The sequence below is a fragment of the Filicampus tigris genome, chromosome 3 (assembly GCF_054856515.1).
Source record: "Filicampus tigris isolate MCC_2025a chromosome 3, RoL_Ftig_1.0, whole genome shotgun sequence".
NCBI classification, from domain to species: Eukaryota; Metazoa; Chordata; class Actinopteri; order Syngnathiformes; family Syngnathidae; genus Filicampus; species Filicampus tigris.
The window spans coordinates 770,433-787,330 of NC_141219.1; the positions used below are offsets into that span (position 1 = coordinate 770,433).

The 16,898-nt window shown below is 44.3% G+C and overlaps 2 protein-coding genes across 6 annotated transcripts; both read right to left on the reverse strand.

The window, feature by feature from the left end:
• Positions 1 to 149: 149 nt before the first annotated feature.
• On the reverse strand, positions 150 to 10,489 carry LOC147149503 (uncharacterized). Of its 2 annotated transcripts, XM_086026552.1 has the most exons (6): positions 10,393 to 10,489; positions 9,273 to 9,882; positions 8,600 to 8,806; positions 8,483 to 8,518; positions 8,222 to 8,303; positions 150 to 7,833 (listed from the first exon to the last, which is right to left on the reverse strand). In XM_086026552.1, the coding sequence occupies exons 2-6, from the start codon at positions 9,621 to 9,623 to the stop codon at positions 7,532 to 7,534; spliced, it is 978 nt and encodes a 325-aa protein (XP_085882678.1). In that variant the 5' UTR covers positions 9,624 to 9,882; positions 10,393 to 10,489; the 3' UTR covers positions 150 to 7,531. The 2 variants fall into 2 exon arrangements, with proteins under 2 accessions (XP_085882678.1, XP_085882677.1); XM_086026551.1 differs by having other exon boundaries at positions 8,483 to 8,806.
• Positions 10,490 to 11,245: 756 nt separating this feature from the next.
• On the reverse strand, positions 11,246 to 16,730 carry LOC147149504 (uncharacterized). 4 transcript variants are annotated; one of them, XM_086026540.1, is made up of 7 exons: positions 16,255 to 16,730; positions 14,656 to 14,907; positions 13,881 to 14,024; positions 13,451 to 13,780; positions 12,979 to 13,050; positions 12,519 to 12,770; positions 11,246 to 11,461 (listed from the first exon to the last, which is right to left on the reverse strand). In XM_086026540.1, the coding sequence occupies exons 1-7, from the start codon at positions 16,376 to 16,378 to the stop codon at positions 11,430 to 11,432; spliced, it is 1,206 nt and encodes a 401-aa protein (XP_085882666.1). In that variant the 5' UTR covers positions 16,379 to 16,730; the 3' UTR covers positions 11,246 to 11,429. The 4 variants fall into 4 exon arrangements, with proteins under 4 accessions (XP_085882666.1, XP_085882667.1, XP_085882665.1 ...); XM_086026541.1 differs by having other exon boundaries at positions 11,246 to 12,770; positions 14,995 to 16,730; XM_086026539.1 differs by having other exon boundaries at positions 11,246 to 12,770; positions 13,881 to 14,012; positions 16,255 to 16,729.
• Positions 16,731 to 16,898: the final 168 nt, after the last annotated feature.

The following is a 16,898-nucleotide window of genomic DNA, read 5'->3' on the forward strand; positions in this document are numbered from 1 at the left end:
TTATGCGGACGTATTGTTTAATATCGCACACAATGACACACGCTGGAGAGAAACCTTATCCCTGCTCAGTTTGTGGTCAAAGGTTCAGGTGTAAAGCAAAGTTAACAAATCACACAAGAACACACGCTGCAGAGAAACCTTACGCCTGCTCAGTTTGCCCAAAAAGATTTATTCTGAAGTATGCTTTAATAACACACACAATGATACACACTGGAGAGAAACCTTATCTCTGCTCATTTTGTGGTAAAGGCTTCATAGAGAAGGGACGTTTAATATCGCACACATGAACACACACTGGAGAGAAACCTTATGCCTGCTCAGTTTGTGGGAAAAGATTCACTGAAAGGGGAACGTTTGTAAGACACTCAAGAATACACACTGGAGAGAAGCCTTTTGCCTGCTCAGATTGTGGGAAAAGGTTCACTGATAAGGGAACCTTAGCAGAACACCCAAAAGTACACGGCAGAGAGAAACCTTTTGCCTGCTCATTCTGCAACAAAAGATTCATTCGGAAGCATGGTTTAATAATGCACACAATGACACACACTGGAGAGAAACGGTAACTCTGCTCAGTTTGTGGTAAACGCTTCAGTGGTCAGGGACAGTTAAGAAGTCACACAATAACACACACCGGAGAGAAACCATTTGCTTGCTCAGTTTGTGGTAAACGCCACTCTAATAAGGGACCGTTAAGGAGCCACATGCAAATGCACACCAAAGAGAAAGAAGAAGAAGGAAGGCTTAATGATACGCACACTGGAGCTGGCTCGGTTTGTTGTAAAAGATTCTCGAGTAAGCAATCGGTGAAGAAACACAAGTGCGCTGGTGAAAGTAGCAGTTGTAAACGAATGAATGATGTAGCTAATTTGGAAGATTAAAGTGAATGTATGAACAAAACATGCCAATTAACGGCATCAATGAATGGTCTGTCATTTGCTTTTGCTTCAGAAGATCACATGACCGTGGACCGAACTAAAACAGTTGTCGTATGATTCCGTTTTTGGGGAGCATGATAATGGTTATAAAAGATGTTTTTATGCTTTGTATGTGTACAGTATATGTGTATTTTGGTTTGTTTTTGTACTGAAGGTTTTTTTAGGCTGCCGCCATTTTTTTTTTCAACAAAACCATGACACATGAAACCCCTTGTACCCAATACTGACCCCTGTGGCACCCCATCAGTTGCATCAAGACCTGTGGACATTTTGCCTCCCAGGACAGGAAGCGATGCTTTTCAATGAAACAGTCCAAGCTCGTCAGCGCGAGTTGTTCACGTTTGGCAGAGGACCAAGTCGTGACTGGTTCCTGGATGTCTCGCACGCGCAGTCTTATTTGATGTTCTGAGTTTGGATTGGGCAAGAGCCCAAGAGCATTGTTTTAGTGTTTGATGGCTTATTTGTGTTATTCCAATTATCTATTGTTCTTTAACTGTCATTGTTTTTGTTTGAGAGATTTTGGCTGCTTGAGCGTCACTTTGTATGCAACATAGGTTGTCGTAAAGTGCTCCATAACGCCAGTTGAGTTGAGTGACGTCACTGAGAGAGTCACGCATGAGTCACTCACTTTCTTCCATCTCGGTTTGTTATTCAAAACCACACCAAACCGATCTTCGGATTTCACACCCTCGATTGTCCAAAGTGTCTCTTAAAAAAAACAGAGTTCAAGACTCTCATTTGCAACCCTGCCTAGTTTAAAACCTTACTTTCAATCCTTAACCCGAGTTAAAACAATACTTTGAAACCCAAACCCTTATTAAAACTGTCATTTGAAATCCTGACCCTAGATTATATAGCCCTATTGTGAACAAAAAGCTTTAAACCCTAATTTGAAAACCTCACTCCAGTTCAAAACCTTAATGTGAAATGGTAACCTCAATTTCAAACCATACCTTAAAACCCTAACCCTAGTTCTAAACCCTAGCCCTAGTTTGAAACCCCAATTCTAAACCCTAACCCTAGTTTGAAACCCTACTTCTAAACCCTAACCCTAGTTGGATCCCTACTTCTAAACCCTAACCATCGTTTGAAACCCTATTTCTAAACCCTAATCCGAGTTTGAAACCCTAGTTCTACACCCTAGCCCTTGTTTTAAACCGCAATTCTAAACCCTAACCCTTGTTTAAACCCTACTTCGAAACCCTAGCCCTTGTTTTAAACCCCAATTCTAAACCCTAACCCTAGTTTGAAACCCTACTTCGAAACCCTAACCATCTTTTGAAACCCTATTTCTAAACCTTAATCCGAGTTTGCACCCTACTTCGAAACCCTAATCCTAGTTTGAAACCCTAGTTCTAAACCCTATCCCTAGTTTGAAACCGTAGTTGAAAACCCTGACCCAAGTTTGAAACCCCAATTCTAAACACTAACTCTAATTTGAAACCCTACTTCTAAACCCTAACCATCATTTGAAACCCTACTTCGAAACCCTAATCCTAGTTTGAAAGCGTAGTTGAAAACCCTAACCCAAGTTTGAAACCCTAGTTTGAAACCCTAGCCCTAGTTTGAAACCCTAGTTGTAAACCCTAACCCTAGTTTGAAACCCTACTTCTAAACGCTAACCCTAGTTCTAAAACCTACCCCTAGTTTGAAACCGTAGTTGAAAACCCTAACCCAAGTTTGAAACCCCAATTCTAAACCCTAACCCTAATTTGAAACCCTACTTCTAAACCCTAACCATCGTTTCTAACCCTAGTTCTAAACCCTATCCCTAGTTTGAAACTGTAGTTGAAAACCCTAACTCAAGTTTGAAACCCTAGTTCTAAACCCTAGCCCTAGTTTGAACCCCTATTTTTATACCCTAGCCCTAGTTTGAAACCCTAGTTCTAAACCCTAACCCTAGTTTGAAACCCTAATTCTAAACCCTAACCATGGTTTGAAACCCTACTTTCAAACCCTAATCCTAGTTTTAAACCTTAGTTTGAAACCCTAGTTCTAAACCCTAGCCGTTTGAAACCCCAGTTCTAAACCCTAACCCTAGTTTGAAAGCCTAATTCTAAACCCTAGCCCTTGTTTTAAACTCCAATTCTAAACCCTAACCCTAGTTTGAAACCCTACTTCTAAACCCTAACCCTAGTTCTAAACCCTAACCCTAGTTTGAACCCTACTTCTAAACCCTAACCCTAGTTCTAAACCCTAACCCTAGTTTGAACCCTACTTCTAAATCCTAACCCTAGTTTGAAACCCTACTTCTAAACCCTAGCCCTTGTTTTAAACCCCAATTCTAAACCCTAACCCTAATTTGAAATCCTACTCCTAAACCCTAACCCTAGTTTGAAACCCTACTTCTAAACCCTAACCCTAGTTCTAAACCCTATCCCTAGTTTGAAACGGTAGTTGAAAACCCTGACCCAAGTTTGAAACCTCAATTCTAAACCCTACTCTAATTTGAAACCCTACTTCTAAACCCTAACCATCATTTGAATCCCTAGTTCTAAACCCTATCCCTAGTTTGAAACCGTAGTTGAAAACCCTAACCCAAGTTTGAAACCCTAGTTCTAAACCCTATCCCGAGTTTGAAACCGTAGTTGAAAACCCTAACCCAAATTTGAAACCCTAGTTTTAAACCCTAGCCCTAGTTTGAAACCCTAGTTCTAAACCCTAACCCTAGTTTGAAACCCTACTTCTAAACCCTAACCATCATTTGAAACCCCAATTCTAAACCCTAGCCCTTGTTTTAAACCCCAATTCTAAACCCTAACCCTAGTTTGAAACCCTAATTCTAACCCTAGTTCTAAACCCTATCCCTAGTTTGAAACCGTAGTTGAAAACCCTAACCCTAGTTTGAAACCCTAATTCTAAACCCTAACCCTAGTTCTAAACCCTATCCCTAGTTTGAAACCGTAGTTGAAAACCCTAATCCTAGTTTGAAACCCTAGTTCTAAACCCTATCCCGAGTTTGAAACCGTAGTTGAAAACCCTAACCCAAATTTGAAACCCTAGTTTTAAACCCTAGCCCTAGTTTGAAACCCTAGTTCTAAACCCTAACCCTAGTTTGAAACCCTAATTCTAAACCCTATCCCTAGTTTGAAACCGTAGTTGAAAACCCTAATCCTAGTTTGAAACCCTAGTTGTAAACCCTAGCCCTAGTTTGAAACCCCAATTCAAAACCCTAACCCTAATTTGAAACCCTACTTCTAAACCCTAATCCTAGTTTGAACCCTCCTTCTAAACCCTAATCCTAGTTTGAAACCCCAGTTGTAAACCCTAGCCCTAATTTGAAACTCCAATCCTAAACCCTAACCCTAGTTTGAAACCCTATCCCTAGTTTGAGACCGTAGTTGAAAACCCTAATCCTAGTTTGAAACCCTAGCCCTAGTTTGAAACCCCAATTCTAAACCCTAACCCTAATTTGAAACCCTACTTCTAAACCCTAACCATCGTTTGAAACCCTACTTCTAAACCCTAATCCTAGTTTGAACCCTCCTTCTAAACCCTAATCCTAGTTTGAAACCCAAATTGTAAACCCTAACCCTAGTTTGAAACCCCAATTCTAAACCCTAACCCTAGTTTGAAACCCTATCCCTAGTTTGAGACCGTTATTTGAAAACCCTAACCCAAGTTTGAAACCCTAGACCTAATTTGAAACCCTACTTCTAAACCCTAACCATCGTTTGAAACCCTACTTAACCCTAACCCAAGTTTGAAACCCTATCCCTAGTTTGAGACCGTAGTTGAAAACCCTAATCCTAGTTTGAAACCCTAGCCCTAGTTTGAAACCCCAATTCTAAACCCTAACCCTAATTTGAAACCCTACTTCTAAACCCTAACCATCGTTTGAAACCCTACTTCTAAACCCTAATCCTAGTTTGAACCCTCCTTCTAAACCCTAATCCTAGTTTGAAACCCAAATTGTAAACCCTAACCCTAGTTTGAAACCCCAATTCTAAACCCTAACCCTAGTTTGAAACCCTATCCCTAGTTTGAGACCGTTATTTGAAAACCCTAACCCAAGTTTGAAACCCTAGACCTAATTTGAAACCCTACTTCTAAACCCTAACCATCGTTTGAAACCCTACTTAACCCTAACCCAAGTTTGAAACCCTATCCCTAGTTTGAGACCGTAGTTGAAAACCCTAATCCTAGTTTGAAACCCTAGCCCTAGTTTGAAACCCCAATTCTAAACCCTAACCCTAATTTGAAACCCTACTTCTAAACCCTAACCATCGTTTGAAACCCTACTTCTAAACCCTAATCCTAGTTTGAACCCTCCTTCTAAACCCTAATCCTAGTTTGAAACCCAAATTGTAAACCCTAACCCTAGTTTGAAACCCCAATTCTAAACCCTAACCCTAGTTTGAAACCCTATCCCTAGTTTGAGACCGTTATTTGAAAACCCTAACCCAAGTTTGAAACCCTAGACCTAATTTGAAACCCTACTTCTAAACCCTAACCATCGTTTGAAACCCTACTTAACCCTAACCCAAGTTTGAAACCCTAGACCTAATTTGAAACCCTACTTCTAAACCCTAACCATCGTTTGAAACCCTACTTCTAAACCCTAATCCTAGTTTGAAACCCAAATTGTAAACCCTAACCCTAGTTTGAAACCCCAATTCTAAACCCTAACCCTAGTTTGAAACCCTATCCCTAGTTTGAAACCGTAGTTGAAAACCCTAACCCAAGTTTGAAACCCTAGTTTTAAACCCTAGCCCTAGTTTGAAACCCTAGTTCTAAACCCTAACCCTAGTTTGAAACCCTACTTCTAAACCCTAACCATCATTTGAAACCCCAATTCTAAACCCTAGCCCTTGTTTTAAACCCCAATTCTAAACCCTAACCCTAGTTTGAAACCCTAATTCTAAACCCTAACCCTAGTTCTAAACCCTATCCCTAGTTTGAAACCGTAGTTGAAAACCCTAACCCTAGTTTGAAACCCTAATTCTAAACCCTAACCCTAGTTCTAAACCCTATCCCTAGTTTGAAACCGTAGTTGAAAACCCTAATCCTTGTTTGAAACCCTAGTTCTAAACCCTAACCCTAGTTTGAAACCCCAATTCTAAACCCTAACCCTAGTTCGAAACCCTATCCCTAGTTTGAGACCGTTATTTGAAAACCCTAACCCAAGTTTGAAACCCTACTTCTAAACCCTAACCATCGTTTGAAACCCTACTTAACCCTAACCCTAGTTTGAACCCTACTTCTAAACTTTAACCCTAGTTTGAAACCCTACTTCTACACCCTAGCCCTTGTTTTAAACCCCAATTCTAAACCCTAACTCTAGTTTGAAACCCTACTTCTAAACCCTAACCCTAGTTCTAAACCCTAACCCTAGTTTGAACCCTACTTTTAAACCCTAACCCTAGTTTGAACCCTACTTCTAAACCCTAATCCGAGTTTGAAACCCTACTTCTAAAGCCTAGTTCTAAACCCTAACCCTAGTTTGAACCCTACTTCTAAACCTTAAGCCTAGTTCGAAACCCTACTTCTAAACCCTAGCCCTTGTTTTAAACCCCAATTCTAAACCCTAACCCTAGTTCTAAACCCTAACCCTAGTTGAACCCTACTTCTAAAACCTAATCCGAGTTTGAAACCCTAGTTCTAAACCCTAGCCCTTGTTTTAAACCTTAGTTCTAAACCCCATGCCTAGTTTGAAACCCTAGTTCTAAACCCCAACCCTGGTTCTAAACCCTAGTTCTAAACCCTAGCCCTAGTTTGAAACCCTAACCTTGTTCTAAACCCTAGCACTAGTTTGAAACCCTATTTCTAAAGCCTAGCCCTAGTTTGAAACCCTACTTCTAAACCCTAACCATGGTTTGAAAGCGTAGTTCTAAACCCTAGCCCTAGTTTGAAACATTACCCTAACCCTAATTTCAAACTCTAAAGCTAGTTCCAAACCCTGATCCTAGTTTGAAACCCTAGGTCTAAACCCTAGCCCTAGTTTGAAACCCTAGTTGGAAACCCTAACCTTGTTCTAAACCCAAGCCCTAGTTTAAAACCCTACTTCTAAACCCTAACCCTAGTTTAAAACCCTAGCCCTAGTTTGAAACGTTACTTCTAAATCCTAACCCTAATTTCAAACCCTAAAGATAGTTCTAAACCCTGATCCTAGTTTGATACCCTACTACTAAACCCTAACTGTAGTTTAAAGTTTAAAATGCTATTTTGTAACCTTAGTCTTTAAACCCAAACTTAGTTTAAAGCCCTAATTGTTGTTTGATGCCCAATTTTGAATCCCAAATCCTAACTTAAAAGGCCAATGTGAATTAAAAACCCTAACCCTGTTTCAAAACCCTCCTTTGAAACAGCGAGGTAATCTTTTATCACAACAAGAGCAGGCAAAAGGTCTCACCTGACTGTCTATTCTTGCGTGTTTTGTCAAAACTACCTTACGGATGAATCTTCTACCACAAACCAAGCAGACAAAAGGTTTCTCCCCAGTGTGAGTTCTCATGTGTAATTTCAAATTCCACTTGGAGCTATGTTTTCCCACACTGAGCATTTTGCGCTTTTGGTTGTCAGCGCGACGAGTCATATCACTTTTTGAGTGTTCTTCATCACCATCATCAGTGTCAGGAGAGTGTGACGTCATGTCGTCACTGTCCGACAGTGGAGCTACGAGGCCGTCCGCCCGCCCCAATGTTCTCCTCCCTTCCAACTTTGTCCTCTTCTCCATGACCGGTCAAAGGGACACAGATCAATGGCCACTTGGAGATGTCGTCATCCTCCTCTTCCTCTTTAATGTAACAGCTAGCTGGCCCCTCTTCCTCTTTAATGCGAGGGCACTCCTCGTCAGTGTGCACTTTCTCTTCTTCCTCCCTACGGTAACGGTATTCCGTCTTCTCCTCTTTGATGTGTGGAGACTCCTGCAGCTCAGGATGACGATGTTGACTGATGTCTGCAGGACACAAGAAAACCCACATTTGGCTTGATCGTATCATGTCGTTTTCGGCACTGCTGATCGCGTGAAGGGAAGGGGAGGGGGTGGAGCCTATCCCTGCTGACTGAAAACAGTTTCATAAAACCTGAAACCGACGGAATGCAAGGACGGAAGCGCTTTAAAAGGACGCGGGCGGGCGGACGGACGGACGGGGGTCGCAGGACGATCATTTGCATGAATAAGGACGGAGGGGCGAAAAAGGGTCAAGCGCTCAGCCCTGTTTGTTCCGAGGTTGGTGCTTGCGTCACAATTTGAACGACTTGCAGTAACTTGGAACTTTGCACGTGCGCGACTTCCTCGTACCCCTGCAAAGTCGTTGCTAAATAAGAGTAAGAAATGAACAAACCTGTTCTGTGGAGCACAACTCGAGGCTGCAGCCTGCAAACGGCGTCCGCTGGTTGACGATGTCTCGCCGCCGCTACGGAATTCTGCTGGCAAAACACAAAGAGAGGATTTTACTCAACTGGCCGACAATCATATATCCATTTTGGGACCGCTCATCCTAATTAGGCACGATAACGTCAAAATAGTCAAGTCAAATGTATTTCAAATTTTGAACTATCCGCATGTTGTGACACTTGCGAGTATCGAACTTGCGTGGACTTGCCTGGCTTCCGGGTGCAGTAGTTGCAGTAGTTGCAGTAGTGGCAGTAGTGGCAGTAGTGGCAGTAGTGGCAGTAGTTGCAGTAGTTGCAGAAGTTGCAGAAGTTGCAGTAGTTGCAGAAGTTGCAGAAGTTGCAGAAGTTGCAGTAGTTGCAGAAGTTGCAGTGGCCACTAACAGCGGTGGGCGGGCGATTGGCAAAATCAAACTTGCAGCAGACTTGCAGCCAGCGCCCGGCCGCTCTTTGCGTCCAGGTGGCTCGTCTGATTCCGTCGCCATCTGTGGACTTGCCTGTGCCTCGTGGTGCGCTTTCAGCATTTCCGCAAGCATCTGTGGGAGAATTCAACAAGGAAAACATCCGTAAAAGAGTTGGCAAAAATTTCAAGTGCAGCCCCACCGATTAAATTGGCCAACAGCCTCTTTCAAATACGCAAAAATCTGCCTTTTTTTTTTTTTTTTCCCCTTACAACATAAAACAAAGAGAATGGCATTCAAGTAACATTTCTTTTCATTCTCACTGGCCACCAATTAAACCGGTCGAATCGTCAGTTATCGGAATTGCATTCTTATAGATGTCAGAATCAGTATCGCTTACAAAAAAATAAATAAATAAATCCACATCAGCCAAGCCGTCATTTCTAATCTTGGAAATGAAATCAAGAATTCAATAGCAGACGTGGCAAAAGTGTCGCGGTGTTGTGTGGACTTCGCCGCGACCACGCAACACACTTGTTCGTCGGATGAGGACCCCGACCAAGCGCTGGCGCGTTGCCACCTTCGCCAGCGAGCGCCTTACCTTCCTTTCCTCTCGTTTCTCAATGCTCTTCTTCCTGCGCTTCCTCAGAGGCTCCAACTGGGCCTTCCTCCGCTTGAAGTTGCTGTTGATTTTGGGGACTGCGTTGGGCTTGAGTCGTTTCGCTTTCCTCATTCCAAACCGCCACCAAAGCCCCTCGTCTTCAAAGTCGGAATCGTTGAAATGATCGCTGCAAATGACACTGTGCTTGCTCGGTGCCGTCCATTTGGGATGAGTCAGTTTCATGTGAGTGCTCCAGATCTTCCTCATCTTCTCGCACTTTGGAAATTTATGCAGGCTGACTCCTTCTTTTGGGTTATTGCCACACCCCGCCACAACGCATCTGCTCGGCATATTTGCTTTGACGAAACAACACCATCCGGGACGAAACCGGCACTACGCAATATGACACGAATGCTCCAGTTGTTGAGTTGCTGCAGCCATGACGGTTTTCAACTGAAATGTGGCCGGGCCAAAGTCTGCCATCAGACAACAAGCCTAAAATGACTAGTAGTGGGTCTGTTTTTTATTTTTTTGCGGGGGGGCGCGCTCCATTCCTTCTGTCCTGTCGGAAGTTGCGGCGACTCTGGGCTCCCGTTGTTCAGGGCGACGTCTGCACAACACAAGAAGACAGACTTGTCAGACTTGAAGACAGACAAATCGTTTGCTGTGACTTCAATTTAATTTTTTGCATTAAAAATCTCCTCAGGACGCTGGCCACCCCTGCTAAAATCGGCTGCATCCTTAGTTAAACAGATCAATCAATTCTACGCCTGAAATGAAATCTACATGAGATCATCAGAATGCGTCTCAGTTTTTTAAAAAAAATGCGATACTTGTAGCCTCTTGGAAGAGTGAAATCGAACGTTAATTAATGTCACCTTTCTTTTTTTTCCCCTTTTTTTTAATTTTCCAAAGGTTGATCAGTTTCCGTAAAAGGTTGGGGGTAAAATATCTACTTTCCTTTCGTCGGGAGCTCAACGTTGCATCGATCGAGCCACCGTTCCTACACATCTTCGAATTCGAACGAACTATCCGCACAGATGAAAATCCAAAGTGCTAAATTGTGAATAAAATAGGCAGAATGTAGAGTCAACTAAAGACAGAAAATGTATCAACTTACTCGAAGTCCCACTCAAAGGGGAAAGAACAACACTGATGAGGGCATGGGAAGAAACACAACCGTTTATCAAAGGGGCACTTCATATGTCGTCACTTCCTGATACAATCTGAACTAGTCAATAATGCACCTCTGCCCTCTAGCGGCCGGGAAGACCAAGCACACGACGTTAACAGCACACCAGCAGGGATGAATTGAAATCCAGCCAGCGTCTCTTCTTGGCAGTTAAGTTTCTGAAGTTGACTGGTATTTCTTTTCAAATGACAGTAATGTTCACTACCACAAGGTAAGATGGATTCATTTCTACTTCAAGTTCAGGAACACCTCTTTATAGAAAGCGCAGATTTGCTTCAAAAGACAGTTCAATTCAACTGTAAGAAATCCCACATTTAAATTCACATTGAGCATATATATCAAATAAGCGGTAACATTTTGTCCACCAATTTTTTCAAAGAGCATCACAAATATCTGTAATCTCTCCTCATGCCGTTCTTGTTCCACCTGTTGACATTTTCGGTCCTTCTCATGGCATTTTGGTTCCAGTTCAGACTCTCCTATGAAAAACTTCCTCATGTCAAATTTGCGTCTTTTTTGGTCTAGGACGAGATCCTTCCGGCGTGTTCGGGGAAGACGAATCCCGAAGGAGTGACACAAAGACAATCGATAGCGCGCAGTTTGCAAGCCACACGCGCCGTTTTGCAAATGTGTAGCAGTTTCGCTCCAAGTCGGGCGGGCGGGGCGGGGTGGGGTCGGGGTCGCTATGGCTGGTATTGGCTAGGACACCACAGGGTGGCGTTTCCTCTGCAAAAACACTCTCTTCCGAAATGTTGTAAATAAAGACATTGTACTCTTTACAAATGTAAATGTTTTTTATTAAAGTGATTAAGTCAGCGCTCACAAAAGTGAAAACTGAGCAAAAAAGGGCACATAAAATAGTGTATCAAAAATACTGCAACTGGGCACAGGAGAAAGCAACAATGGAATAATGGAAGGAAAAAACAGATTGAATAATGAATGATAAAGCAGACAAGTCACCTCTCTCATGGCAATGACCCTCCGGTCCTCAGGCGCTCTTTTTCAAAGGTCAGCCACATGTGCACCAAAATGAAGGAGAAAAAACAAAACCCGGTATTTTATGCGTTCATTGTCCGATTAATAGCTAATCAGTATTTTTTAAAATAAAGATAACAATGAAATAAAACTATCAAGAGGAAAAATGCCATTCAAAATATCTGGTAGAAAAAAAAAACAACTGCTTTTGTGCTTCAAATGTCCTCTTTGGTGCTTGTAATTATGCCACAAATCATACCGTAGCCTCTGCCTACAGCACACAGTGCGAGGGTCGGGGCTGCTTCCTGATTTTGCTTTATCGATATTATATTGAGTCGGATTTCAATTCATATTGCTCAGGTGTCTATCACGACATATACTGATATTGAATTATTGCCCAGCCAAGGTCGGGCCCAATTGTGTGTAAAAGACAAAAAAAACAATACAAGACAGACAGTCATCGTATTACGACGTACGTGACCTGCGACGTTTCGATTTTACGACGCCCGTGCCTCCTCCTCCAATTTGGCCCCAGCACCAAAGTGTCTACGTTTACATGCAGTCAATCTTCGGGTTAAGGTAAAAAAAACGCACTTTCGCATACACTACAAAGACCAGCATACCTTGCAGTTGTGTCTCGATCGTGTCTGTTTGCGCGCCGGCACTATCTTTGCCTCCTCCTCTTCCATCCGCTTCTCAGCGGTAATGCTAAGTGCGGCATCTTATGCTTTTTATTTGAATGCATTTTCATTCTTTTGTACAAAGTATATTGACATAAATCGTGACTTCAACGGTGAAATCCGACATATGCGGAGATTCGCGTTACATCGCCAGCGTAGGAACCGAACTCGTTGGTAACATGAGGAGTCCCCATACTAAGAAAATAAAGTGTACTATTTCTTTCAATACAAGTGTGTACAAAGCGGGGTTCAAAGGAATAGGGCCCGGACTGCTGGTCAACCAACGGCAAAAGAAAAGAACAATCGTAACAATGACCAAAAGTACTCAAGCCTGATTGGTTCCCAGCAAAGATGGTCAGCCAAATATCGTTGAGCCCAACTGTTCCAAATCGAGTGTACCTTTGTTGGCCTCATAGACCATCTTGTGAATTTGAAGCTTGATGTAATCTTTCTGCAGGGCAGGCAACCTTTTGATGGACGGAAGAAGGCTCCTGAGGAAGAGTTCATCCTCGCATGGGGTCGGCGGCGCCGCTGCTGGCGTGGTCGCTGCTGGAGGCGAGTAAACGCGCTGCCTCAACAGATGGAGAAGATACTCCTCGATCACATTCTCGTTCTCGTTCTCGCTGGCTCTCCTTTTACATCCCCTCCCGCCTGGGTGAAAGATCAACAGCATATTTGGACATACAATGATGGCAGTGTGAGAACTGAAATCACAATCCGGACAAAATATTTCACCAAAAATGAAAAACATGCAATACATTGGGGAACTGGTCAGGCTGAAAGGTCCCCCCTCCATTTGCATATGGTAGCACTTAGAGAGGCAATAGAACGCAATACAAGTCTTTCTTCATGCACATACCAGCGGGCAGTCTTTGTTCAGGGAAAGCAAAAGCAGCCGCCTGTTCCTCCTCATCCGTCTCATCTTCTTCATCTGGAAATAGAAATAAAGAGAAAAAAATGTTCCAAAAAATTGAAATGTCATGGAGATTTCAATTTTGGCTTCTCACAATCATAAAAAAAAGAAAAAGAAAAAAAAACCCGCCCGTCCCTGATGTGTGCCAAGTGCGGCCTAGAATGGAGCGGCCGTTCCAGAATCTCCCAAATGACCCGATGGCCACCACATCCCTGATCGCTACGAATTGAATACGTTAGTTGACTTTGTTACTCATTTCATCACCCTGACGAGCCGTTGACTCAAAATTCCACAGTGATGTTTGCCACCCTGTGTTTTTTTTTCCCACCTAGCCCCAATAAATAGTGTGTTTGTGTGTGTTTGTGCGTGTAGGAACAAAAAGAAATCGTGTATGTGTATGGCAGTGTGAGTGACCAACCGCCTCTCTCAGATGATGAGGATGATGAGGATGAGAACGAGGCCGCCGCCGCTGCCGCCGCTGCCGCCGCTTCCGCCGCTTCCGCCGGCGGCATTCCGGCAGCTGCGCCGCTGGACTCTGAGGGACTCTTGTCGTCCTCGCCCCCCCGCCACATATTGCCACTGGTCTCTCTCGAGGACAAGAAGGGGTCAAGAAACGAGAGGATCAAAGAGTACTTCCACCTCTTTGATGGAACCGTCGCTGCTTCTCCACTCTTCTTCTCCTGCTCTTTGCGCTTCTCCTTCAAGTATGTGTCCCTCAGGCCCTTCCACTTCTTGCGGCAGATCTCCTCTGACAGAAAACGACAACGACGACGACAGGAAACCTTTGGCTAATGCCGGCGGCATGTTGGGTTCCGGGTCGGCAGCTGTAAACAAGTCAAGACACTCACCGGATAAGCCAACTTCCTTGCTCACCATTCTCCAAGCCAGCTCCTTTTTGGCTCGCTCGCGATATTGGCAGCTGGCCGTGTTGTACAGCTCCGGGTGGCCATAGACCGCGTTGATTATTTTCTCCACTCGACCTGTATAGCACACTGTTTGCGTGCCAGGGCTGACTGAGTACATTCTCAAAGCCAGGCGATCCGTCGAAAATACTGAGCGCTCAAAGTACCACTGTAATGACTAACATGAAAAGAAAGTCGTGCGCTCAGTCTAAGTGTTCATGCAAGTAATACTATTGTGCTATCGCAAGTCACAGTCTGAAGAACCGTCCCGCTTGCTTAAGCCGGGAAACGGGCCCATGCCGCACAGCTCCTAAGAAACGCCCGCGTGTGTCATCTGCGTGGCCCTGAAAACGTGGGGCGGAAAAGCGAGCGCTCAGGGCCAAGCGAGGCCGCTGTAGAACCGCTACAACGGAAACGTGGCATTTGACAATCACCGATCATGTAAGTCGACGGAATTTGTGACTGAGTTCAAATTCCCCGTCTCAAGCCAACTGCGTTGCCTTTATATGGAGTCGCATTGGGGGAATATCCTAATTACAATACAATAAGAGCAGTCCAAAAAAATTCTGTCTTTTGGGGTGCTTTACTCAATCTTTCTTTCCAATGAAACTCTCATTACAAACTGAGCAGCCAATGGGTTTCTCTCCGGGGTCTATTCCAAAATGTGCGCTTATGTCGTTACGTTACTATGTGATTGTGGCGCCAAGAAGCCGTCCCTCACCTTGTGATGGCGCGTGTTGAATTGAGCTGCTGCTGCTGCTGCTGCTGCTGCTGCTGCTGCTGCTTGGAAGCTCCGTCGCGATGCTGCCTGTACTTCCAACTTTATTTTCTTCACTCTTCAAAGGGACAAAGGTCAACTGCCAACTGATGATATTCTCTTCCTTTTTGATGTTGTGCGTTGCAAGCTCCTCTTCCTCTTTAATGGGACAGGACTCTGGCTCCTGTTTCTCAGTACGAAGATAGTTTTCAACGTCTGCCGGGACACAAAGAGTAAAGCCCTTCATGAGACATGTTGGAGTAAGGGTAATTTTAAAAGGATGTTTTTAGGAGTGTAACTTACATAGCCTTCTGTCCATTATTTCTATTTTATTCATACTAGAGCTGCACGATATTGGAAAAACATGCGATACGGTGGTTGACTATAGCGATATCAAAAGTATTGCGATATTTAAAGTACCCCGATAAATGACACTTATATCGTCTAATGAAAGAAGTACATGTTTTTTCATGCAGCAAAATAAGCAAGCTCAATGTGTTCCTAGCCATTTGCTCATTCTCTTCCACTTATCCGAGGTTGGGTCGCAGGGGCAGCAGCTTAAGCACGGAAGCCCAGACTTGCCTCCCCCCAGGCACATCGGCCAGCTCCTCCCAGGGCATCCCAGAAATAGGAGAGCCCACCTGAGTCCCCAGACTCTGATTCCTCGTGGGAAGGCACGTCAATTGAACTGAGGGGGTCTTTGAAGTATTCTGTCCACCGATTCACAACCTCCCGTGTTGAGGTCAGCAGCACCCAGCCCCGCTATATACAGTGCTGACGGTGCACTGTTTCCCCCTCCTGAGATGCCGGATGCTGGAGCAGAATTTCTTCAAAGCCATCCGGAAGTTATTCTCCAGGGCCTCGCCAGAAGGAGTTTTTGCCCTGGCAAACACCAAGGCTGCATTCCGCTTGGCCAGCCGGTAGCCATCAGCTGCCTCCGGAGTCCCGCAGGCCGAAAAGACCCGATAGCACTCCTCCTTCAGCTTGACCGCGGGTGTCCGTCCACCAACAGGCACCGACCATCTTACGGCCACAGCTGCGGTCGGCCGCCGCAACAATGGAGGCACGGAACACGGTCCGCTCGGACTCACCCGGGATACGGGTGAAGTTCTGCCGGTGGGAGTTGAAACTCTTTCTGACAGGGAGTTTTGCCAGACGTTCCACCATACACGGAAATCTATTCACACGGGCGAAGAACAGCTATCAAACGTGCCACCTTAGCAGAGACGCCAACACCTATCATGGCCACTCGGGAACATTCTGGATACTTTCTCAGAAACAATTTGACATTGTCGGGAACGTGTGCGTCAAAGCGAAGACAAACACACGCCACCAGAGAGAACATTCATTCATCACGTTTACATATCGGCACGGTGGCCATTTTCTTGAAACGGCCCGCGTGCTTTTTCCAAAGAGTCGTCGGAGTATTTGTTCAGGATTTTGTGCTTGTATCACAACTTGGAATCTTGTTTCTGTTATTTGCAGGTAAATTGGGAGTTCCTTGTTCATCGCTCGTGTGTGACTTTACTACCTCTGCCAGGTAGTTGCTCCAAATCAACCAACCTGCTACTCGTAACACAACTTGCGGCTGCTTGAAAACATCGTCCAGTCGTTGTCGCTCGCTCTCCTCTTTCGTTGCGGAAAGTTTTTCCTCGTACGTTTCTTCTTTCATACTTTTGGCACACATTTCGATCTCACCACTCACACTTATGTCTGCTGAGCGATGCGTTGCTAACAAACGCGTCCCTTTGTTAGCTGCAGCGAGCTAAACCAAGCTAAGCTAAGCTAAGCTAAGCTAAGCTAAGCTAAACTACACCCGCTTGAGAAGCTACGACACGAGTTTATCCGGGCTCGAAGATGCAATAAATTCTGTCTTAGTCGGGTAAAGTTCCGATAGTCATCCCGTGTCGACGATTAAGTCCATTCGGTACGAATTCGGGAACAATTATGAAACGAATTGTGCTTGGTCTCAGTGCAAGTTCAGCAAATTATACTGAAACGGAAGCAGATCTGGAGCGGAAGTTGTTAGGATGGCCGCATCTACCCTGTGCTATTAATATACTGTATCTCCCACGATACTCACCTGGCCTGGATTTCCATCAACCAATATAGATAGAAACAAAAAAAAAACCGAATATTTGGTGCATGCATCACTTTGAACTGTTTTCGATCATACGCCCCCGCAAATGGCGGCGACACATTGACAA

Excerpts from the sequence above, each read along its gene's own strand:
- LOC147149503 (XM_086026551.1), bottom strand. The coding sequence starts at position 9,623 with ATGCCGAGCAGATGCGTTGTGGCGGGGTGTGGCAATAACCCAAAAGAA. Across the intron at positions 8,304-8,482 it reads CTACTGCACCCGGAAGCCAG|AATTCCGTAGCGGCGGCGAG; the intron begins GCAAGTCCACGC and ends TTTTGCCAGCAG. Across the intron at positions 7,834-8,221 it reads AGTTGTGCTCCACAGAACAG|ACATCAGTCAACATCGTCAT; the intron begins GTTTGTTCATTT and ends TGTGTCCTGCAG.
- LOC147149504 (XM_086026538.1), bottom strand. The coding sequence starts at position 16,378 with ATGTGTGCCAAAAGTATGAAAGAAGAAACGTACGAGGAAAAACTTTCC. Across the intron at positions 13,781-13,880 it reads CAAGGAAGTTGGCTTATCCG|AGGAGATCTGCCGCAAGAAG; the intron begins GTGAGTGTCTTG and ends GTTTTCTGTCAG. Across the intron at positions 12,771-12,978 it reads TGAACAAAGACTGCCCGCTG|GCGGGAGGGGATGTAAAAGG; the intron begins GTATGTGCATGA and ends TCTTTCACCCAG.